Genomic DNA, 25,561 nt, shown 5'->3' on the forward strand with positions numbered 1-25,561 from the left:
AAGTAGATGCTAAACCACACATAGACAATATAAAATTTGGTCTTTTATTAACTTCACATGTTATACTCCACGAGTAAAAGTGTATATTTGCAAACTGCATGTAAAGAAAATTCCTCTGGTCAAATTTTAAAATTTCTCCCTTGGGAACCATTGAACTAAGTCAATAGTTATCTTTTTATGATTGCAACCCTATGAGAAACTGGACTGATCACATGTACCCCTTTTCAAAAGTTAGAATCGCAAACTATGACGTCACAAATAAATGACGTCACGAAACCAAACAAATCTAATTAGCCCTAAAAATGTTTAATTACCTTTTAGGGGCAATGAAGTACTCTATACAAGATTAAACTAGAATGGTGGCTTTCTGATATACTTCCATTTTATATATTCTATACGATATTTACCAATTTACTATACATATCATTTGATCTACACATATGGTTGTTTTTGTAAACAAAAACTAATGGGTCCCCACATGCGTGTTTTTGCGGATTTACGGTAAACAAATGTTGCGGTGATTTTTTAATTCTTAAGAACAAATTTTAGAAAGCATTAACCCAACAATAAACAAATTTTGTTTGTATTTTTTTGCACTATTATTGTCGTATAATTACAAAAACAATCAAAAAGAACGAAACAAATACTTTCAATTTAATCTCTTGCTTTGACCCAGATATTGTCGTCCAAGGTCGGGTTTTATACACAATTTTTTTCTAGAAAGCTGTAACAGTTGTGTTACAGACAATTAAAAAGCGTTTTGCTGCAAGTGTATATATAACTTTTCATTTAACTTTGTTTCGCAAAACGAGTTTTTCATTTAACTTTGTTTCGCAAACGAGTACCATTGACCTGTAGTAACCTTTAGGGTGTACACACCAAACGACTGTTTGACCTTTTGACACCGTTTTCAATAGCATGCCGTCCTTGGTGTTCAACAACACCGTTTGACCTAATATATATATGCCTTGAGTATTTGATTCAAAAAAAAAAACGCTACGTTATGGCGAAAGAAAGTTCTGAACTGTGTTAGTAATACCTACTAATTGACCTTAAGTAACCCGTGGTCATGCAGCGGCCAACCTGACACTGAGCATTTAAAAAAAACTTTTATCTTGCAAAAAAGTCAAGTTTATTTTTTCATATTTAGTTTGTTTAACAAAGTTTTGCTTGACATATACGAAACCGAAGCACGCTTATTAGGTTTAAATCGCGTCATATGTGTGAAACCTTTGCCAAAACTGAAAATGTGAGTGATAACTTAATAAAACGACATAGCATTGCTGTGCAAAACAGCTGATTTCTAATCACCGAAACGACGTCTCGTAAAACGTCTGTCCAACGTCAAGCTGAGCCCTCCCGCTCTGCCCTATTATTCGTAAACGTACTCTCTTGGGACTTCTGCCTACAGTGTCTTTCTTGACCAAATGAGCGTTAGACACATTTACGTTTCGGGGGCCTGTGGGTGTGTCGCTGGGTCATTCGGGGTCAAACTTCAGGTGGACCAAGTTCAGATTTATATCTAACATATGTCCAAATTTCAATAAATTTGAAGCACTCTTTCTTTACTAAACGAGCGTTACAAACTAGCGTTAAAAATTTTACGTTTCGGGGGCCTGTGGGTGAACCGCTGGGTAATTTGGGGTCAAACTTCTGGTGGACCAAGTTTGGATTAATATCTAACATATGTCCAAATTTCAATAAATTTGAAGCACGCTTTCTTCACTAAACGAGCGTTACAAACCAGCGTTAAAAATTTTACGTTTCGGGGGCCTGTGGGTGAACCGCTGGGTAATTTGGGGTCAAACTTCAGGTGGACCAAGTTTGGATTAATATCTAACATATGTCCAAATTTGAATAAATTTGAAGCGCTCTTTCTTGACCAAATGCGTCTCACAAACCAGCGTTAGACAGAAAAAAGAAAAAAGAAAAAAAGAAAAAAAGAAAAAAAGAAAAAAAAATACGGACAAAAACAATATGTGTCCCCTTCAGGGAAGGGGACCCATAACTACTACAGCTTACCTTAAAATAAAGAACTGAAAAGATTTAAACGGTGGAACGGCAGTGAAGTCAGAATCGTCGTCCACATGCTGGTAATGTGAAGGAGAATCGAAAGTCTGGAGCCGTAACTCCAAAAATTTGGCGAAAGACATCGACCAGGCGTCGGTTGACAAGGGTTTTAAATCTGAAAATTGACATTTAGAGATTTGCCAAGCCATTCAAAATAAATAATTATGTTGTTCAACCATTTATAAGGCTTATCATTCATTTGCTTAAAGCTCATATATTGCATATGTGTTCTATGTTTATGTTTCTCAATCATCGGTTTTTGATGCTATTTGAATAAGGTAATAAAATAAAATATCAGCTGTACTTACCAGTGGTGGCATGGGTGACAGGATCCCAACACCACGAGTAGATATCAGGTACTGTGATTGGTTTTGCCAATTCCTTCAGAACGATATTCATGCAGGTCGTGCCGTGAACAAAGCTGAAGATTACAACAATATTTCAGTAATCAGTTAAGACATAGATGAATAGCTGGGGCCATCCCTGAAGCGTCCATGCAGACCAGCAATCACGGTGCACTCGTAAACAAATCATAGTACGCCAAGCCTACTGAGGGCGTCATACCAAATCAGCCGGTCACCAAGCATTCGCCACATGGCAATGCGTGGGCTAGAAAACCTTTCAGTGAGTTACAGTAGAAATATAGAACTCACAAGGCATGTTTTGCTAAGTTTGTCAGCATTATTGTGTTTAACGCCAAGTTTTAAGATGATAAAGTGCAGTACTAATAACACCTTTTTCTGTAAACAATTTAATACATATATACCCTAATTTAACTGGAGAAATCCCAAATAGCATAGCACGTTTTCTGTAAAACAATGTTACCCTTTAGCAAGAATATAACTCTTTTATAAAGAATCGGTACAAAGTATTACTTTTTAAAACACTCCAGGCCCTTTAAGCCGCAAGGCAATATGGCAAGGCACATGCTAGAAAAATCTAGCCTGCGGTGGGATTCGAATTAACGATATGAGTCTTTTCGGGACTCGCACTCTGAGCTACGCCGAAAGTCGAATCACAAGCACCATTGCCTACCAAAGAGATCGCTATTTCGAACGTTAATCAGCTAAAATAAACATACATTCATACTGGGATCAGCCCAGAAGCCTTCATGCAGACCAGTTTTTCAAAACTGCGTTGAAATTTTTCATCATAGGCTAATTTAAAACAAAAAAAAAATCACGCAAGTACCTTCTAACATGTTCCACCATGGGCCTTTTGCATGTTGGACTGGGACAGTGATAGCTGGGTCTAAAGCAGTAACGTTCCAGAAATCCGCCTAAGGTAATGTCGTTGCCATGGTAAAAGTCAATGTCCACTGCCCACGGAATAACGCAGGGATTGGGGGCGTTTGGTGACCTCATACTGTAACTAAACAACAACAAAAAACATATTATTACATGGTTTTTAGAATAAGTGCTTCATACCGGAAGGAAACGAAAAATAGTTTTATTTCGTTTCGGTCTGACTAAAAAAACATTATCACGGTATTTTTCGGTATTTGTGTCTTGTCTTTGTGATCTTTAAAACTCTTACACCAGTGGTTCCCAAACTTTTTCATATTTTTTTCAAAACGGTCCCTTTGCCATTATTTCGAGGGCTCGCGGTCCTTAAGCCTAAATGTATATTTCATAAAAACGAAAGTTGATTGCAGGATTTTAGCTAGTTATGCAAAATTGCGCATAACAATCATCCAAAGACAGCATGTGACATCACAAACAGGACAAAAACATTACGATTGTGCGCGAACAATTGTATTTTTGATAGTTGTCATTCAACAAAGGCCATTGTTTAGCAATGGAGACAGTCGATTCTCAATTCTACTTTGATTTAAACTTATTTAGTGGCATAAACTGACGCCAAATAAGATTATAGAACAACTTCAACCGCTTCGCGGTCCCCAAAAAATTGCCTCACGGACCCCTAAAGGACCGCGGACCCCAGTTTGGGAACCGCTGTCTTAAACGAACAGAGAAATAAAGTTGCAACACACATTGCAGGGTATTACGTTACGTACCATTGGCCAATTGTCTTACAGATGGTACATTGTCGGAGCCTTTAGTATTTTATTATGGCGCAAAGGCGCGAAATTTTTTAATTTTTTTTTGTTACATGTCCAGAACAAAATATCGGAATAAACCATATATGAAACTTTTTTTCGGTATGAAACGCTTCTTAAAATGCTGCTTAATATTACTCTCAAAGCTTAATATTAGGCTCAACTAATAAAACGGTTTGTGTCATAATTTCAACTTGGTAATACCACCTTTCGGGTCTGATTTAGGCATTTTTAACTTTTTAAATCGGTTTCCGGTCAGGATTCGGGCATGGTTTGGGCCCATTAATCTTCCATACCTCAATTTTATTTACTCTCAAAGTGTGTTAATTGTTCCCCACGGTTGGGGCATCAGTGTTAGAATAATAGTGTGTTTGTTATGAACAAAATCCAAGTATGTTAAAAAGATCATGGTATACCAGACCTTTCGGTGCATCAGCATTTCTAAGCGATTATAGCAAAAACTTAAGGAAGTCTACCTGTCGTTCATGGGATTCGAATCCACGACAGGGGCCTATCTGGAGGTATGCTAAATAAAAGTGCGACCCGCCGTCTTATTGGCTTAATTAACCGTCCAACAAGTAAGTAGCACACCACTTTTTTTAGAACTTAGGATCAGAACGGCAAACTGGTTTATTGAAAATGTTTAACAATTTTTTCATTTTACAGAGATCATTTGACAGTTTATTTCAGGATGACAAACTTGAACCTGTTTGACAAATGCAAACCTGCTGAAGAGGACGAATATATGCTGATGGTTCCTGGGATCCAGACAATCGAGTGGAGGAAGACTTTCATCCTTGCTGCTTTCCTCTAAGATGTCGGAGTTGTGATCTGCTCCCACTGTTGGCTCTTCAACATCCGGAGATTGGGATTCCACTGGTTGCAAAGATGAACCACAAGCTCTACACAAAACCTCATTAATTTGACTAGACTTGTTTTGTTTTTTGGGTTTGTTTTGACAAGAAGAGTGACGTTTTTGAGAATTTGTTTTAGCAATACTATCATACGCCACCGGTTTAGTTAAAAGAATACATGGTCCACTTGATTTTTAAGTAAAGATAAAGTAATCATAAAAAACAAGGATTTGGTTTTGAACTACATTTCTTTAAAACAGAATTTCGAAAAGTATTTGACAGACAACGATTAATGACAAATTTTTGAGAAAGAAATTTCCGTGCTGAAATTCAAAAACTATATGCAGCAGGAAATACTTTTCAGTCAAAGAATCACTCGCTTCAACAGGCATTTTTAAACAACATAAAATAAACTAGGTGTGCACAACCTGCGTCCGTACGCGCAGAGTGGGATTTATGTGGCCTTGAATAGGCATACTAAAATAAATGTACTGTGAGGTAAATAAAACTCATTTTTCAGATATTTAGATTTCAAACTGCTCTAAATCGTTTTGTGGGGTCGAGAAAAGTATCATCAGCCCAGTAGCCATATGCGTCAGACTTTTTGTAAGCCTATTGTTTTTTGACAATGTAAAAAAATCCCCTAAAATAAACCCAATCATGGCCCTTACCTATAATTCGAAATCAGGTCCTTCATTTCCCGGGAATTCGCGGGCATAGTCAGTGCCATAGACACATACTCGTGGTCAACTGGTTTCCAGCTCATTTTGTTTTGCCCGAAAGAGTCGTTAATCTTTTGCCCTTGCTCGTCGCGGGTACCCGAAAAGAACCGGTTCGGGCGATCCTTAACCGGACTCGATGTGACCGGCGGGCTTGTCACGTGACTTGACCGTTCCAGTCGGTTGCCCAGCACGTCACGCATGATCAGTTTCTCCCAAGCTGATAAACGCATTTCGTCTTTCGGACCAATGCCTACGTTACAGTAGCATTTTGTTTTTTGTTTTTTTCGGTACTAAGGTTATTGGTTCAAAGAGCACCAATGAGAATCGGTGTAGTTTCAAAGTTGCAGTAAAATTGGCATGCTTTGTTTAAGGCGCTGTAAAGCAAAATAATGAAAATGCACTCATTTAAATCTTTTTGAAAGCCGGATTTTAGTAATGCATCGTTTTAAACTTTTTGAAGACAAACATTTAAAATTAGAAAATTGATTATGATTTTAACAATTCAAATAGGTTCTATTTGAATAAGATACGAATACACAAATACATACATATATATATTTATATTGAACTTAAAATCTTAAAAATAAATATGTTTTTCATAAACTTGAATCGATAACCATAGGGTTAATTATAGTCTCTATCCACCAAACATCGGGCTGGGAAATTCTAGGTTTAGGTTGAAAGTATACAGTAGTGATTTATATAAGGATTTTAATATAAGTGTGTCGTGATCGCTGGTGTACATAGATGGACGCTTCAGGGCTGATCCAAGTATGTAATTTATGCCTATCTAAAAAAAAATATTACGGATGATTAGAAAAATGATTCGATATAAATTTACTTCTCATGGAGCTTTGACTTTGCATCCTGATATAACCGTTTGATGTCACAGAAGATCCAATATCAGATTTATCTTTGTATGTTTGGCTCCGAGACGACGATCCAACGATTTCCTGGTGAAATATTCGGTAAAATCTGATTTAGTTGCATTTAGACAAATTCCGCACAACACACACCCATGTACAACAATAAACAAAGTTGGAAAATGTGACAAAAATGTTAAGTTACTGACCAGCTATATCAGAGTTTTAAACTGATTGCAATAAAATAGTTTAAAACAAGGGATTAATACCCTCCCAAGTCCCAACTAAGTTTGAGTAATTTTTCGAACACGTTTAATTGCTTATAATAGCATGACATTGAAATGTTAGAACCAGGAGCAATATTATTGCAAAGCAAAATCTTTCACACCCGAATTGGAAACCTTTTACATTACAATTCGAAATCTATTATATCCGGATTCGAAACCTTTTACATTACAATTCGAAACCTATTATATCCGGATTCGAAATCTTTTACATCAGAATTTGAAATCTTTTACATCCTCAAATTCGAAATCTTTTATATCCGAATTAGAAATCGTTTGCATCTGGATTCGAAATCTTATATATCAGGATTAGAAATCTTTTTACATCTGGATTCGAAATCTTATATATCCGGATTCTAAACCTTTAACATCAGGATTCGAAATCTTTTATATCCGAATTAGAAATCTTTTACATCTGGATTCGAAACCTTTTTCAATCAAATTCGAATTTTTTTATATCCGAAATAGAATTTTTTTTCATCTGGATTCGAAATCTGATATATCTGGATTCTAAACCTTTTACACCAGGATTCGAAATCTTATATATCAGGATTCGAAACCTTTAACATCGGAATTCGCAATCTTTTATATCCGGATTCAAACCCATACCAACACCCCAGATATATTTTACATTACTGTTACAAGATTTTAAATCCATAATGATTAAAAAAGATCAGAGCAATTCTAGATCTCCGAAAAAAAAATTGCAGTATGAGTAAACCTTGTCCATAAGGTGCTCGTCGGTTTCCATAGCTAACAGCGTCTCCTCATAAGCACTTGCAACAATCTCGTTTTCAAATGACTTCTGGTGTGCAGGTGTACGCCACATATTCTGGGACATACCGTAGCTCTCCGAGGTTCCAGATCTGTGAGAAATAACAAATACAAAACCCCTTATCATAGTACGCCAGGCCCGTTGAAGGCGTTATACAGAATCAGTCGGCTCTCCAAAGCATTCCCATGAGAAATCTAGCCTGCACTGGGGTTCGAACCCACGACAGGAGATTTATTACGACGAACAAAACTGAATGTCTCATGTGTTTTTTTGCTGTTTAACTCTTTGCACAGATTTTGAACGTTTGTAAGTTCACAATTTATGAAATGGTGTACTGTGCACAGGCATGCCTGCACCATTGTGAGTGTATCGTTTACCCGGTTCCATTTAAATAAGGATTTAATAATACCAGATAAGCGACACGTTTCTTTACCTAGAACTCACTACTAGATGAATTACATTACGGTATATTTATTGTTTAGATGAGTTATGGTATATTTGATAAGTAACATCAAATCCCGCTCTTCTCAGCATGCCCTTACACGGGGCGGCATATCTTAGAAAAAAATAGTCTCAGGTGGGATTCGAACCCACAACAGGAGCTTATGCGTCCCGGTCTGAAATTAAACGATCAAAATTCTAAAAAAAATAATCCATATAATTGAAGAAACACTATGTCTCAATAAAAAAAAAAGAAATCATAGAACTAACCGGCTTCGAAAAGAAGAATTGTCGTTTTCCATTTCGTCCAGTCTGTCTGTGCTCTCAGTTCGATGACGGTTCTGAAGCAAAAAAAAATCTATGGAAACTAATAATATTGTTCGAACAATCACTTTTCATAAACAATAACTGGAAATTGCAATGTTCTTTCAAAACTGTATTTGTTTTGAAAAAATATTCAGCTAAAATTGAATAAAAAAATTAAAGTGATCCAATTTTTCTTGTAAGTGTTACGAAAACAAAGAAAAAAAAACGGGCAACAAATTGTCAACTTTCGGAAAGGGGATCTATCAAATCTTACGTTATAAAACAACACTTAAATTTCAAAAATACTGTGCTACAAACTACAAAAAGGGTAAAATACTTAAAATTGTATGCCTGAATGCGACAACATAAGCAACAAAATCATACCGAAAGAAAAGACAAAATAAAATGCAACACAAAAAAACAACCAAATTTCGTTCAAATTATTTTCTATTATCTACGAAACGGCTTAACAAACTTAAATCACCAGAACTTACACATTTAGTCCAGGTTTGTCCTGTAAGGCCTGGATGGTTACAGAAGAGATCAGACCAGAATAAAGTGGAAGGAAGGAAACTTCGGAGTGGAGAATTTTCCCCGGCGTATGTGAGAAGATAAGGAAGGTTTGGTTCGATAAACGGTGAAGTGCTGACAAAATAGAAAAAAGTTGTTTTTCAGTAGTGATGTACCGAATATTCGGTTAGTTGTGCATGTACATCCCAATTTTAAGCATTAAATATATGTTTTACGATTATTTAAGTTGCCTAAAACCTTTCTAATCGCCCAAAAAGTAACATCGTGTCAACTATATAGTTTTTGAAAGTAAAAACACACTGAAAATCTACAAAACTAAGATCGTAACGCAACATAACTTTCCTTTAGTAGCAACATGATTGTGTGCCTAGCAGCTTAACCTATGATCACTCATAATTTTTTATCAAAAGCGCAGCGCAAGAATAAGCGTGACGGTCCGAAGCGAATCGAGCCGTTTCGTTACACCAGTGTTTGTATTGTGGTTTTAATTTTACAAGATAAACTAAATAATTAAAAACTGCTCTATTTGGTTGTTCAATACGTCGCGTAACGAATTCTTTTAGCGAATTTTTGATTATTAAAGACAACATCCATGTATTGTAGACAAATAACGTTCGAACGAGCTATCAAGAAACTCCATTCTCAAATGACATAGTGTTTTTAATGTATTTTTCATCAAAGGACACTTAAAAAAGTATATTTAATAAGAGGAGGAATCCTTAATCGCCCAAGCAAACCACCCATAAAGACACACTAGTAAATAAATCACAGTATGCCAGGGCTGTAAAAGGCGAAATATCATACCAAGTGCCAAAGCATAATACAATATTCAGCTCTCAATGGGATTCAAAACTACGACTGGGTCATATCTAGGGCTCTCGTTCAGGGTTCCTGCGCAATTTTTGTTTATAAATTCCATGACTTCTCCAAAACTTTTCAAGAAAAAAAACCCGAATTTCCAAAACCTTGATCGATAAAAATTGAGCAATTTCCACAGTAAATCTAGAAAAGAGGCTTTGGTATATGTAGCCAATTTACCATACTTGCAATAAATATACAAACGTTACGTAATTTGAAATTCCTATCTCTATCTGGCATTTTCAGGCGCCAAATTCCATACTTTTTCAAGGACTTTTGTAAAAGTGGGCTTTTTTTCAAACCTTTTCCAGGCCTTAAAAATACAAATTTAAATTCCATAACCTTTCCAGGTTTTCCACTACCGACTCAATTTGTTTGTGACGTATAATCACTTAAAACATCCTACCTTAGAAACACTCTGTGCATGGATTCATTAAACAGCATTGATTTTGCCGAAACGGCATTGGAAACAGTCAAGACGTCGTCGGAGATTGCACCACCTAGCGGTTTGCTTGGTGCATCCAGGTAAGACTGGGCAAGGTTGGATCTGACGTTGGTAATTGTACCGTCACAGGTGCCTTCATAGTCTGAATGCTCCGGTGTTAATGTACGAGCTTCGGAAGCCAGAGATGAAATCGAATTGCAGTTGGTTTTCACAAGAGTTGGAACATTGAGATCGTCGTTTTGAAAGCATTCTGTGACAAAATTTGTGAAAGTGAATTGTTTCCGAAGCTAACTAGTGTTTTTACATGATATGTGCATTAAATAGGAAATAGAAGTTGGACTTTTACATTTTATAGGTCCGCCTTTTCCCTTTAGTTTGGTTGTACGTTTACATTTTTTAGATTTATTTCTTCTGTTTGGTTTGGTACAATCAGATTGTCGTTTTGAAAGCATTCTCCGAAGAGATTTTACAAGGTGAACTGTTTCAGTGTTTTATAGAAGTGGTTCTCAAACTTTGTTTTATTGCGACGCCTCTAGAAAAGTTTTGTGGACTTGCGACCTGCACCAGCAAATAAAAGTTAATGAGGAAACTTATTATTAAAGTAGTGTTTACTGATACAACCCCAAAAAGCCATGAAACGGCACTATTCTGCGACTCCCTTGGAAAATTGAAACGACGCACCAGGGCGTCGCGACGCACAGTTTGAGAACTACTGTTTTATAGGATTGGTCCATCAATTTTTTTACATTTCATAGTTTTTTTTTCTCTTTAGTGAGCACACTTGGCATTTCTCTTCAGCATAATCTATTGAAGCTTTCAGTACATTTAAATCAGTCTGTGATTTTAGTGAAGCAATGTAATATTTTTTTTTTTCATTTTTTTAATGTTTATTGCTTTGCATTACTGAAAGCATCAGTTGAGTATCATCATCCGCAATCTGCATCGTATTTACTAAAACGCACGTGGTTCAGTACAATGTTTGTATCAGCACACTTTTATTTTCTCTTAATAACATGTGTGTCTGTATCGCAATCGCAACCCCTTTTTCTTTAAAATTCCAACCAAACACAGTGATTTTAAACATTATTTGACAGTCGCAAATTTAAATCCTCAATTTCACAACCCATATGACTGTCACAAAAGTCTCACATGTACAGCTTTACAGCACATTTTAATTACATATATCACGTCACCGACCTGTTACGTCACTCTCCACGGACATTGATTTGACGAAGACATTTTCAGATGAACTGTCGGTGGTCGCAAGATTTCGCGCTTTTCGATCTTTCTTACTTGGAATTGGAAAAGACTCGGCCATTCCTTGTTGGTCCATAAGATACGAAATCTGGGTACATAGATATGAGCACATTTAGAATTAATTTTGCAAGTTTATAAAAACGCACACTTTGCAAAAATGAATTCGTTTGGAATAAAAGGAAGTTTGATGGGAGGATTTGGCACTTTAGGGTCATTAGGAAAAAGTGGTCTATTTGACAATAGTTTAATGAAGCTCAGTTGGTAGAACGCGAGTCCCGGAAAGACGCAGGATCGAATCCCACCGCAGGCTAGATTTTTTTCTAGTCTGTGCCTTGCCATATGGGAATGCTTGGGAGACCAGCTTGACTCGGTATAACGCCTTCAGGTCTGCCGTACTATGATTAGTTGCATGAATACACTTTTCGCAGAAAAACGTTGGTCTTTCATTAACAAAAGAAAAATCACGTATCTGTTGTTACTAGTGTTGTGGTAAAGGCCGAAATAAAACCTAAATAACAAACACTCATTCAAAACTTTAAGTTTACTGGCGTTGACTTCAAACAACGGACCAAACACTAAAATTAAATTCATTTTTAATTATTTAAAAATGCATCAAATAACTTTCAACCTAATTTTAAATTATCTTTTTTTAAGTACTGAACCTCTCTATATATACCTATATAACTACAAAATAAACTTTAAAGATGAAAAATAGTCACACCTTTTAAAAAACATTTAATCATTTAAAATTAGGTTAAAAATTATTTCATACATTTTCAAATAGTTACAAATATTTTTTTTTGGTGTTTGGTACGTTGCTTAAAGTAGACGCCAGAAATAACAAAAACAATTTTATTAAATGTTTGTTATTTTATTTATTTTGGGACAATTATAACAACAGATCCAGTTTTTAACAATAAAGTGTATTACCTCTAGTTTTGCGTGATACATGATTTTGAGGAGAAACTGAAAAACGTCTTTGACTCTGGATAGTCGACGACGGCAATGCAAGTCACTTTCGTTTTCACTAACATAAGTTGGATCTTCACGCAAAACCACAGTGCAACCTTTACTGGCATTACAACCTTCAACATACATGAGTGATTTGAACGAGTCTGTCGTGTTCTGTTTGATGTTTCTGCAAAATTTTAAGAAATAGTTTTTTGACGTGTTTAGTCATCTTGGTGTAAAAATTCGCAATTTGCTGTTATGTGATTAAAAAGGTAACAAAATTTGTAATGAATACAGCTTGTTTCATTTTTGGTTACTCGTAAAAACATTAGTGCAGTTAGATGACTGTACTAGGTAATAATGTCTTGTCACCAGCTGCACTGATGAGACCTTGTAAGTGTACACTGTATGTAGTTTACTTAAAAATTACCAAACGTAAATTTTTTGAAGGATTGTGAAAAAAATGCTTTTGTAATGTTTTAAATTTAAAATATTACAAATTTAAAACAATTCGTTTGTTTCAATGAAAAACACATTTGACCAGTATAAAAAAATTGAAAAAACTGTGTTCATTCGAAAAAACAAACAATAATGTTGGACACTTAAATACAAAAAGTCAAAACTTGTCGATTATAAGGTTTTAAACAAATGCAAATCGGTAAAATTAAATGTAAATCTGAAAAATGACTGACAAAAAAGTAATAACACATATATTAAAAATGTCAAACAAATCACTTCAAATCACTAAACCTACGTCAGAAAAATATCCTACGTCATTACCAAGTGACGTAAACCTCACCCAGAAGTCTTTGACAGAATTCCATCGCTGCATGAAAACTTTCGCTGACCGTCGTAGTGCTGCAAAACCCGAAATCTACTGCAACACCCAAGTGCTACAGTCTGAAGTTGGTCAATTGATCGAGCCACATCAGCACCAGTACATCTTGCAAGCCTCTCCATCACAGACTGTTGATGTGCATTAAAATATATGTTAGAGTTGAGTATACCAGACTTGTAAGTTGGCTTTTTGGTTCGGGTTAGGTTCGGGCTTTGGTTTGAAAATAAAACGGTTTGATTCAGGCCTGACTCCACGTAAGACCACATTTGTTTATTGTCATTTCGTGAATTTAAACTTTCGGGCCTAATTCAGGGCTTGGAACATTTTCTGAGACTTACACCAGGGGTGCACAAGCTTTTCGCTATGACGGCAGCATCAAAAGTTTTTAATTTACCAACGGCCGTAGTTTATTTTATATTACTGATGTAAAGAATTAAGATTTATCTGATAAAATAACATATACTGGTTATTTCTTTTAACTTTATTCATTTATTCAGTTGAACGATTTGGTAGTCAGGTTGTGCACCCCTGGCCTACACGGATCTGTTCATAAGTCTAATGAGAAAAAATCGCATTGTTTGCACACAATAGGCGATAACGCATCTGGCTATTAGGCTAGTAATGCTCTTTCCAGTCCCACAAAATCTATTTAAAGCAGTTTTGAAATACAAATATTTGGCGAAAGAGTTTAATTTTCGACACGACCGTCAGTACATATATTTTAACAAACATGTTCACGGCCGCAGGTTGTGCACCCCGGCTTTCGTTTTTTTGGAGACATCTTCATAACACCTACCTGTTTTACGTTGATAACGAGGGAGATACCCGCTTCTGCGAGTAAGTTTCTTGCTTTGTGTGACACCGAACATTGCGAGATGACTACTGAAGGATTGCGACCAACTATTCGGAGGGCAAGGTTCTTGAAGAACTCGTTTTCTTGCTGAACGATCTAGTGAAATAATAGAGTTATAAATAGGAAGAGTAGTCTTCGAAAAGATAAATCAACGTCTAGAATTTTTTTAAGTCATATACAGCAAACCTCGGTTAATCCGGACCCGTTTGGACCAAAATATTTGTCCAAAACAGATCCGGATTAACCGGCTTTGATTAGTTTTACCACATTTACAAATCATTGGTACCTCAAGTTTTGCCAGAACTAGGCGAAGATCCGGATTAACCGAATCCGGTTTAACCGAGTTTACCGTAAATAAAAACCAAAAACAACAAAACAAAATTAAGCTTTACTAGAAAACAAATTGCCAGCGAAGGAGAATTAAACGTATTCATTTTATTAATCAGACGTTTTGTTCTACTTCGCTGGCAATTTGTTTTTTTGTAAAGCTACTATTTAAGTCCGTGTCTTGTGTACCAAAATTAAGCTGTTTTGGTAAAAATGCAGGAATGTATTATTAATTTTTTTATTTCCTAAAATTTAAAATGTAATTGGAATTTTATACATATATTTAAATAACGAACAAATGACGTAGCATTTATACGTAAATGATAACTTAAGTTTGTAACAAAAACTGGTGCAAAATGAAATAAAAAAGTTATTCAAAATGATCAGTGACGTAACAATCTGATAGCGTACGTCATATTAAAGATAAACAAAAACTACAAAACTAGTTTCGGTCGACCTACCGGTTCTAGTGTAGACAATTTATAATGTTTCCTCTGGTATTCCAGCGGTGTGGCAATAAGCATGATGGCAGGGTTGTCGATGAATGTCTTCATGCCACTGTGAACCACGTTTTTCGTGAACACAACACCCTTGATGAGTCGTGAGTCGCTCGGAGAACCGTCAAGTAACTGGAAAGGTCGTGAATTATGAATAAATTTGATCGTGTCCAAGTTTATCAACTTGAATACATAAATGATCATCTTGTGCATATATGTCACACCGTATAAGTTTGCACTCAAATTGCTTTGTTGTTGTTTTTACTGAAGTCTACAAGAAGCACAAGTTACCGAACCCATTGTTACGAGATAGAGCATCATGGAGGTCATTTTTTGAAAATTTGTAACCAAAGTCAAACGTCGTACACTTTGCCGCAAAAAAGGTACCTTTTTCACGTGCACGTAATGACAGATGTTCATGTTCACTTCAGAGTTGGTTGTAACGGTGTCACACACTTTGCGAGCAAGGGGAACAATTATGTCGGCCCAAGACCGGTCCAAATTTTCAGAGTCCAACAGTTGTTGTAGGAAAAGCATTGAATGGCGAAAATAAATCTTTTGCAATCTATAGTAGAAAAAATAGATCGTTGGCCAAAGCATGAAACTTTTAGATACACGATACCCGGTTCTAAATATTCTGAGCCATAAGATACAAGCAAGTATTTAAGAAACATCACAACGTTTCGACAGTCTCTATTGTCATCGTCAAATGTGATGTTCTACACTCAGAAACTGGTTTGCATCTTTTTGCTTTGATTTTTTTTCGGAACATCCCTAAAAACTCTACCTACTAAACATTTCTTATATCTAAGGGTGCCACTGAGATATACAGTATAAATCTACCTGTAAAAACTAGCAAGTTTATTCCCGTCTTTATTGACGACACGATAGAAACAGACACCCGTTAGACCAAAAAAGACCAAAAAGAATACTAGCCCCAAAAGTATACGGACTAAGGAGCCATTAAAATGGCTGAAGAAGCATTATCCAAAAACGCCCAGGCAGATGAATGACTATTTATGTCTGCTGGTTGACAATAAATTGTGCTTACTTCTGCAAACTGCAAAATTTATTTTCGTCAGTAGTTTGTTAGCTTACCGGAAAAAGGCCAGCCTTGCTCGTGTTGTTACATTACTCGAATGTAGATTACTTTCCCTCCAAACAACACGTTTTTCGAAGCACGCACCAGCTTGGTACATTCCGTTCCATGCTAAGTAACCTTTAAAGATTGTAAAATATAAAGTTGAGTTTTTTGCCTGGTAAAAAAATCAAAAAAACAATCACCAAGCGGGAAAAAGCTGCGCAACGTTGAAACATTATGGAGCGAAAAGTAGTAGACGGCACGATTGGCGGATCATGACTAAACGCGCTGCTGCTACACCGCACCGTATTATGAAGCGTTATGTGGAGGGAGCTCACCAAGGAGGGAGTTTGTATAGCATACCGATTATACAATGTATAATGACCTTCAGTTTGTTATTTGTTTGAAAGAATAACTCGACCAAAAAAAGAGTCCCGAAAGAATCCTGTCGTGGGATCGAATCCAACCGCAGGCTAGATTTTTCTAGCCTAAGCCTTGCCATATGATGGTGCTTGGAGACCGGCTGATTCGGGATGGCGCCTTTAATGAGCCTGTCGTACTGTGATTCGGCCAAAAAACGTATATTTTTCCCCTAACCGCCTGGTTTGTTTGCTACTTGACTATTGTAGGTAATATAATCTAACAATTACGTAAGAAATCGAAATAGCTTTCGATATAGCGAGTTACAGTTCTGGTCTGGTTGTTTAGCTAACGGATCCAAGTAATAACATGTAAAATCGACGCGTTGGACCACAATATATGTTCTTTATGTGGCTTGAGGTAAGGGTAGGCTTTTGGTTAGGTTTGACTCAAGCCAAGACAAAGCATTATTCTGCACACGACTTAAGTGAAGTAACATATTTTTCGTGTTATAATTAAGCCAAGTGGGCGATTTTACTAAGTTTGACTTAAGGCAAGTGGACATCTCCACCAAAACACCTATTTTATGGGTAACACAATCCTTAAACCCACCAACTCACTTCTTAAGTAATCAGCACTGATTTCCGTCAAACTGTCGTCGACGAATCTAGGAGGCATAAGTGCAGAGTTTGTGTGATGTGGACTGTAACCGTCAACTCCCACACGATCCCTGAAACAAAACACAATTTAGCGTCATGGTTGTACATATCAAGCTATAAAGGTGACTTTACAATGTGTTTTCAAGTTATATATATTGCACTAAGCACATATTTGCACAGATTAACAGCACCATGTACTGTTTACTATACATATATTGGATATATGTTTGTTGCCTAATTTAAAAAATGCGCCCTATCTTTCCTGAGGCTATTTGATGTATACGCCTGCCAATCAAATCGAGTTTGATTGACAGGCGTATACATTAAATAGCCTCAGAAGAGACCAAGGCAACAAACACAATAGACAATTGGTCTTAAACAAGGCGTTTTAGGGCTGTTTGACATTAGGTCAGATCCAGCAACTGGCTACTTGGTTGGTTAAATTTATTTAAAATAAAATACTGACACAGAGTGTAAAGTCAGGCCCGATTCATGCCCGTTTTTTAAGAAACCTAAGCCTGAACCCGTCCCGAACCCGACTTACACATATGATAAGGATAAAAAATGGAATATAAAACTATAAAGAACCATTTCTTTCAACATTACACAACCTTACCTGGGTCTTTTGTACTTGATTGTGTTCTGATCGATTTCGACGTAACTTGACACAGAATGAAGTGATCGACTTGACGAGCTGGAGTCTTCATCGGACACTGGAAGGTCTAGGGGTGACTGCAGAGGCTTGTATAAAGGCGGCACTGTTGAGAAAACAAACTATATTAGGAATTAAAAACAACGTAAGGCCACATATATTCAACTACGCGTAACTACAATAACACAACATACAAAACATATTCATTGCCATACACAAGGGTTTGGAAACCCCAGGCACGCATGCCAACGTTGGGACTTTTTTTCATGGCACGATTTGCTTATATTAAAGCACTAATTTAAACTGTTATATTGCTTGTTTTCAGCTGTTTATCATTCAGTAGTCTGCAACCTAGATTAAAATGCAGCCTACACGGACAAATGTGTCTGCTTTCCGTTTACTATTGATAGCAGCTGGACAAACCACTATTATTTAAGAAAAATGTTGGCAAGCAAAGTCATTGCAACATGGAAATTTTAAGGCCAAGTTTCTATTGTGCATGTTGTCTTTGTCTTTCCTAAAGCATTAATGTATAGGCATGTCAATTAAACTTCGGGCCTTAACGGGCTTCTTAAAAATGATTTTGGTTTGGGCTATAGAAAACATATCAGTTAAAAATACAAATAAGACAATAAGCATTTTTGTTGGAGAAAAAATCTAAATCTTGATGCAATGTCGAATGTCACCAATTAATTTTTTGGCATCAAACTATTTTAGGAATTAAAAACAACTTAAGGTTACGTATATTCAGGCGTTACCACAATAACACATCAGACAAAACATATTCACTTCCCAGACGCGACCGACTTGAATCGTATTGTATCGTTTAAAGCTACACTATCCCACGCGGCCAACGTCTTCTGTATAAAAACTAACGGTTGCAAATAGGAAAAGGGGTCACGATGTGGAAAAAAAGACGAAGGTCCTAATGTCACAACTTGTTTTAAATGAAAAAACATGTAATTTAACTAAAATTTAATTTTAACGTTTCGCCAACCAAAATGGATAGGCATCATCAGAGCATTAAAGCGAAAAAGCGAAAACGTTTATTGCGAATGTTAACAACAGCCTTTTGCACAACCTTTTCGTCATGATGGTCGCATCACTGGTCCTTATTTTACCAACGGCCGCCAAGTGTCGCCATGTTTTTTTTGGTTATATACCACATTTCAGAGCCCTTGGCTGAAAAAAATAATCTGGCGGTTTAGTCGTATATTTTTTCATCTAACAACTTACCATTAGTCCAAAATGAGTCCTTGTCGTCTTCCAATAAACTACCAGTGTCGCTTTCATTTGAAATCTCACGCACCCAAGTGGGTTCACTGTCCACTGCAAATGCAGAGTCCAGTGAAGCTCTGGCCAGCCGAACGTTTTTCACGTGGACAAGGTCATCGGAACCGGTTACCGCTGTGTAGTGGACACTGTCCGAGAATGTTGGGTCAGACTGACCACGTTGAAAGAGGCAGTAGGCGTCGTGGAATATCTGTGACAGTAAAAGTAAGTTTAAGGTCTTGAAGATGTGGGTTCAAATCTCGGGCGGGGTGTATAAAATCGTTTGTGTTTTAAGTAAATGTATTTTACAAATTTGTTGTTTTATTGTTTGTTTTATTTGTATCTTAGGTGGGCAGGCAACGCCTGAATACATTATGTTCACAATAAGTCCGCCGCCGAGCTGCCTGTTTTGTAGCACGTTGATTCATTTTTTATTTCATTTTTCAGCCTTAGGCCAGTGGTTCTCAAACTTTTTCATTATTTTTCCGAAACGGTTCCTTTGCGTTATTTCGAGGGCTCGCGGTCCTTTAGCTGGAATGTGTATTTCAGAAAAACGAAATTTGCTTGCAGGATTTTAGCTAGTTATGCAAAATTTCGCGTAATAATGAACCAAAGACAGCTTGTGACATCACAGACAAGACAAAAAGCATTACGATTGTGAGCAAACAATTGCATTTTTGATAGTTGTCATTCAATAAAGGCTATTGTTTCGCAATGGAGACAGTCGATTCTCAATTCTACTTCGATTTAAACTTATTCAGTGACCGAAACTGATGCCAAATAATATTAAAGAAGTACTTGAACCGCTTCGCGGTCCCCCAAAATTTCCTCACGGACCCCTAAAGGACTGCGGACCCCAGTTTGAGAACCGCTGCTTTAGGCAGTTGGTGACTTTAATTTGGTTCAAACTATCAGGTCTTGCTCAGGGAGGGAAACACAAGCCACTGAGATAGGATTAAAACCCAAAACCTTGTAAACACAAGTCAGTTGCGATAACCACTCGGCCATCTTGGAGACAAGTTTGTTATGTGGTTTTCAAGATGTTAAAAAAATGTTAATCACTATCACAAACAAACTGTTGGTTTTCATGTTGTTTTTGTTTTTATAGGAAAACTGTTAACTTTGAATTTTGTGTTTGTAACAAACTGTCATGTTTCGCGGGCATGTCTACGAAATCCATCTTAGAATTGATATAATAGACATTTCTGGTTAATTGCAAATGTAATTTATCAACCTTCGCCAATAACATGAGTTTTCAAACGAATTGTATATTTTGAAATGACAATTCGCATACAAACGAATGCAGTTAGTAGTTTACCCTTTTTTGTATTGGGATTGAAAAAAATTATCACAAAATTCACCAATCACATAAAATAGCTTGGCAAAGTGGTTATGCAATTAACCAAATTGATCTGTATATATTAGAGTGAAGTATGTGATCAACCAGTATAACCAGAATCGTTTGCATTTGTAACACATTGTAAATGGACAACAAATCTCAAATATAAATGGGTTACATATCAACACATTTGGAAAATTATTATCAACAAAACTTGCACACTTTACCCACCCTATCATCCACTACACTTTTGATCCAGTTAAGATCAAGGAATGCCTGACAAATAGCACAAGCCTGCTCTCTCGTGGCAGCTTCTTTGTTGCTGATCAACCAATCTGTTAACTCGTTGCCTGTCACTGATAGTGTAAACTTCCTTAATCTAAAAAAAAATAGTCAATTGAAATTAAAAAAAACGTGTTTAACAAGATTCTTTTAAGAAAATAAATTCTGCAATTCATTTTTAAGTTTAAATATTTCGCCCATTAGAATATCAAAGTTAGCTGCAAAAAAAGTTAATACCAGTAACAAAATGCAATGCATCAATCTAAACATGCAAATTTTCCAGGTCTAATGCAAATTTCTTCAAAAAAATGAAAAGAAGTTTCATTATTATCAAAAATGAAATCGTTTCAAAATGACTTCATTAAAAATTATTTGCTATATTAACAGTGAAGCATAACTAACCCAAAGAAGCATGTACAAGCATACAACTTAATTACTAGGTTAGATTTAAGCCAGAAGAACAACTAAAAACAATCACAAAAGAGAAACTCACCTATATCGATGATCTCTAAATTCTAAGCCTTCACTGTCATCAACAAGTTTTGCCCATGTTTCTCTCAGTCGGTCGCTGGTTAGATTCCCACTACTCGTCTCAAACATGTTGTCAAAACTGAGGTTTATTCCTGGTGTGGCATCAAAGATTTCATAAGCTGATGCCTGAAAGAATAAATGGAGTTTATTTCACTTAATGAAAGAACAAAGCATCATAATTGCACTAAAACAATTACCAAGCCAACGATAGCTGCTCACTGATGAAATGTTATGGAGCACAAAACAGTGGAGGGCACAATTTATGAATAATTTCAAAATGCGCTGCAGCTACACTGTCAGTTAAAGCGTAATGTGACGGAAGCTCACAAGAAATTGAGTGTGGGCCATTATAGGTAAACTTGGCTGGGGAGAAAACATTTGTGGAACCAGTTGAGGGGCGTCCTTTTAAAAACTAGCCACCAGTATTAGGAAAAATTCGACAGGAAAACAAACCACCAAAAGAAACACTGCTTGAGAGTTTAAAGCACTGTAAGAAAGGACATACAACAAATCCTTGGTCTACATTAATAGTTCACTTTGTTTGGACTTACATGCAAATATAATTATCGATAAAAGCGTGCCGATGTTGATCAAATCATTTACAGTAAATAAGAACAGTATATGCTTAAACTACGTAAATGGGAATCAAATGAAAATAGTCAAATGGAGTTGTGTAAACAACATAATTGTATTTGATGTAGTATCTGACCTTAATGATGTTATCATGAGTGGTTGGTGATGTGATGCTCATATGAACTGGGTTATCATCAACTGGTGATCCATGAACCGAGGCAAGCGACCGTGATCGAGTTGGTCTCATCAGTTTCAAACTTCAAACATATTTTTTTTAACATAAATAATGCATCTTGGTGTAAGATTTTTATGCAATCCTTTCAGTGGTTACTAAACTGAAAAAAAATTGTTTGCCGAAGATAATTTTTAATACTTAAGATTGAAGAATTCCGTTTTGCCCTTTGTATATACGTTGCAAAACAACTCTTTAGTTTGATATTGAGGCCTTTGGAGTCAAGGTGGGACCCTATCTAAAAGTTTGTTTACTTGAGCAACAACAGAACTAATGTGAAAGTTAAAAAGGTTTGAAATTCACAAATGAAGGACATAAAAAAGGTTGGGAACCATATATGCATGTAATTTATTTTTTAAAGTATGCAATAAAATGAATATGAAAGAGACTTGAGGAGATTACAATGGGACTGAATATACTAGTGCAGGCATCTGCAAAAATTGTGGGAAATGTTGAAACTTTGACAGGAAGGCATATAATGGGTATTTTGGGCTCTTGCATCAGAAAGCATATGCCCATAGTTAGTGTAATACCGACAACGTTGCAATGGTATTATTATCATGGGATGCACAAACACAAGATTATGATGAGATCATTGAACTAATTCTACAATAGAAGCACAATTTTATGAATGGGGTTGACTTAAAGGGTAGACATATACTGAATAAGAATGCGCATATTGTTCTGTCATATGAACTTTACTTCAATGGAAAACGCGCTTTTAGTTAAACCTATGGATCTAATATGTTTTATAGGCAATGAGTATACATATGGTTGATTATAAAAGCATTAACTAAATAAATGATAATTAAGCTGCAGACAGTGAACACTGTTTCAACATTTTGTTAAAAGTATAATTTTTTTTTATTTAGGTTGTCTAGTGGCACACACTATATTGTTAATATTTTTCACATTAAATCTTTAAACCTGGTTGTAATAATTTATATGTTAATTCTTATTTTTCGATTAAATCTTTAAAACTAGGTTTTTCTTTTAAAGAAGGAGAAACATGCAAACCAAGGCTGATGTTGCTTATTTGCAAAACGTTCGTCCTACAAAGCATAAAAACTAGTTCTCACAGGAAGTAGACATGTGGAAGTCACACTTGCTGGTGATTCACATGTGTGATGTATTTTTAAACAGAAAACTATAACCAACACATTTTGCATCATTTAAAAAAGTTTGTAAAATCTATGTATTAGGTGAATTGTTTTTTTTTATGCAGCTCATCACTTAATGTAAAAATGTATAAATTGCAACTAAATAAACATTTAAATTTACGAAAAAGCAGAACTGCGCAGAATTTTTAATAGTTGCAGACAATAAATGACAGAATATTTATTTTAAACTGTAAAGCAGTGGTTCCCAACCATTTTGGTTGTGGACACTGTGTTAAAAAGTCTATGGGTAGTCTATGTATAATTAATCCTATTCAGCATTTTAAAAATCTTGACATTTTTAGCATTCATTGCCAGAACTATCTAACAGGAAAGGATGGTAGAATAGATAATCTTTGAATACAAATATTTGTTTAAACTATTTCCACATAACTAAGAAGGGGATTGTTTTGTTCTGAAATAACCAGAAAATATTACTTTTTTTCACAAAAGTTTTGAAATATTACCCCACAAACCACGATTAAACCACAAAAAATCAAGTAACCTTGGTGAAATTTTTGAAACAAATATATAAAACTCAAAACGTTGACAAAATGCAACTTCCTGGAGTGATGACCCATTTAATTTACACTTATTCAAAACGGTTGTCGGCATTCAGCCCGGTAGACACAACCCAAAAGTCATTACCATGTTATATGAGTTAACACAAGAATGCTGCTTGACTGCATTTAATCTTACTTTCTTACCTTGTAGAACTTTGATCATTTAGCATGGAGGAACTCCTGCCTGGCATTTCTTGAACACTTTGGTAAATCTATAAAATTAAAAGTAGTAATGAAATTTGCAATGCTTTAGTGCTGCAATATCGAGGAAAATAATAAGTCTATGTTTATTATAACAATGTATATAGAGAGTAATTTGTTTGTATGTTTGCACACCAATATGAGAAAATTTTAGTAATAAAATTCCTAATTGGTGATAAAAGCAGCAGCTAGATCCACACAAATGGCTAAATATTTTTACAGCAGATTGTATTAAATACGATCACAATTTATTTTTTAGTGGGTAAGGTTATAATGATTTTGAGAAATAGCTTTACTTACATCGGTCTGTCCATCATATTCAGTCACAGAAACTGAATTGGAGTTAACTTTAGCTGATGAAGGATCATGTGAAGTGAGAAGGGTGTAACAGTAGGTACAGGAGCGCAGCATTCCTTTGAAAGTAGTAGACTAAATTTTAGCTTTATACAAATCTATGAGTTTAAGCATACATATGATTTTCATATTTGGAGAAAACAGCTTTTGGTAGGGCACCAAAAACTAAGTCATTTAAACATGCTACTTAAAATCTTTTCATAAATTGAACTAGAATGGTGGCTTTCTGATATATATACTTCCATTTTATATATTCTATATGATATTTACCAATTTACTATACACATCATTTGATCTACACATATGATTGTTTTTGTTAACAAAAACGAATGGGTCCCCACACACATGTTTGTGCGGATTTACGGTAAACAAACGTTGCAGTGATTTTTAGATTTTTAAGGACAAATTTTTAGAAAGCATTAACCCAACAATAAAAAAATTGTGTCCGTATTCTTTTTGCACTATTATTGTCATATAATTACAAAAACATTAAAAAAGAACGAAAAAAATAATTTCAATTGATTCTCTTGCTTTGACCCAGATATTGTCGTCCAAGGTCAGGTTTTAAACACATTTTTTTTCTAGAAAGCTGTAACAGTTGTGTTACAGACACTTTAAATTAAAAAGCAATTTGCTACAAGTGTATACATAACACATTGTTTTTCATTTAACTTTGTTTCGCAAAACAAGTACCATTGACCTGTAGTAACCTCTCAGGGTGCACACGCCAAACGACTGTTTGACCTTTCGACACCGTTTTCAATAGCACGCCGTCCTTAGTGTTCAACAACACCGTTTAACCTAATTTATACATGCCTTGATTATTGATTGCCAAAAAACGCTACGTTATGACGAAAGAAAGTTCTGAACTGTGTTAGTAATACCTACTAGTTGACCTTAAGTAACCCGTGGTCATGCGGTGGCCAACCTGACAACGAGCATTTAAAAAACATTTATCTTGCAAAAATGTCAAGTTTATTTTTTCATCTTTATTTTGATTAACAAAGTTTTACTTGACATATACGAAACCGAAGCACGCTTATTAGGTTTAAATCACGTCATAGGTGTGAAATCTTTGCCAAAACTGAAATTGTGAGTAATAACTTAATAAAACGAAATAGCATTGCTGTGTAAAACAGCTGATTTCTAATCACCGAAACGACGTCTCCTAAAACGCCTGTCCGACGTCAAGCTGAGCCCTCCTGCTATCGTAAACCAGTGAGTTACTCTCTTGGGACTTCTGCCTACAGTGTCTTTCCTGGCCAAACGAGCGTTAGACACATTTATGTTTCGGGGGTCTGTGGGTGAACCGCTGGGTAATTCGGGGTCAAACTCCTGGAGGATCAAGTTTGAATTAATAACTAACATGTGTCC

General features: G+C 35.8%; 1 protein-coding gene across 2 annotated transcripts in view; it reads right to left on the reverse strand.

The window, feature by feature from the left end:
• The window catches only part of LOC145231909 (1-phosphatidylinositol 3-phosphate 5-kinase-like), a 43,733-nt gene that overhangs the window by 12,399 nt on the left and 5,773 nt on the right, over positions 1-25,561 (reverse strand). For both annotated transcript variants that reach the window (XM_080096373.1, XM_080096371.1), the window contains exons 6-30: positions 24,134-24,246; positions 23,777-23,844; positions 21,817-21,937; positions 21,070-21,233; positions 20,526-20,673; positions 18,920-19,166; positions 17,648-17,789; positions 16,993-17,102; positions 16,030-16,150; positions 15,319-15,496; positions 14,896-15,063; positions 14,051-14,203; positions 13,216-13,382; positions 12,396-12,603; positions 11,406-11,553; positions 10,170-10,458; positions 8,869-9,019; positions 8,339-8,409; positions 7,574-7,718; positions 6,547-6,658; positions 5,655-5,955; positions 4,855-5,031; positions 3,262-3,441; positions 2,379-2,491; positions 2,023-2,185 (exon numbers count right to left, since the gene is read on the reverse strand). In XM_080096373.1, coding sequence (XP_079952499.1) covers positions 2,023-2,185; positions 2,379-2,491; positions 3,262-3,441; positions 4,855-5,031; positions 5,655-5,955; positions 6,547-6,658; positions 7,574-7,718; positions 8,339-8,409; positions 8,869-9,019; positions 10,170-10,458; positions 11,406-11,553; positions 12,396-12,603; positions 13,216-13,382; positions 14,051-14,203; positions 14,896-15,063; positions 15,319-15,496; positions 16,030-16,150; positions 16,993-17,102; positions 17,648-17,789; positions 18,920-19,166; positions 20,526-20,673; positions 21,070-21,233; positions 21,817-21,937; positions 23,777-23,844; positions 24,134-24,246 — 3,958 coding nt within the window. The remainder of the gene's footprint in view (positions 1-2,022; positions 2,186-2,378; positions 2,492-3,261; positions 3,442-4,854; positions 5,032-5,654; positions 5,956-6,546; positions 6,659-7,573; positions 7,719-8,338; positions 8,410-8,868; positions 9,020-10,169; positions 10,459-11,405; positions 11,554-12,395; positions 12,604-13,215; positions 13,383-14,050; positions 14,204-14,895; positions 15,064-15,318; positions 15,497-16,029; positions 16,151-16,992; positions 17,103-17,647; positions 17,790-18,919; positions 19,167-20,525; positions 20,674-21,069; positions 21,234-21,816; positions 21,938-23,776; positions 23,845-24,133; positions 24,247-25,561) is intronic.

This window comes from Phallusia mammillata, chromosome 6, assembly GCF_965637545.1.
Source record: "Phallusia mammillata chromosome 6, kaPhaMamm4.hap1.1, whole genome shotgun sequence".
Taxonomy (NCBI): Eukaryota; Metazoa; Chordata; class Ascidiacea; order Phlebobranchia; family Ascidiidae; genus Phallusia; species Phallusia mammillata.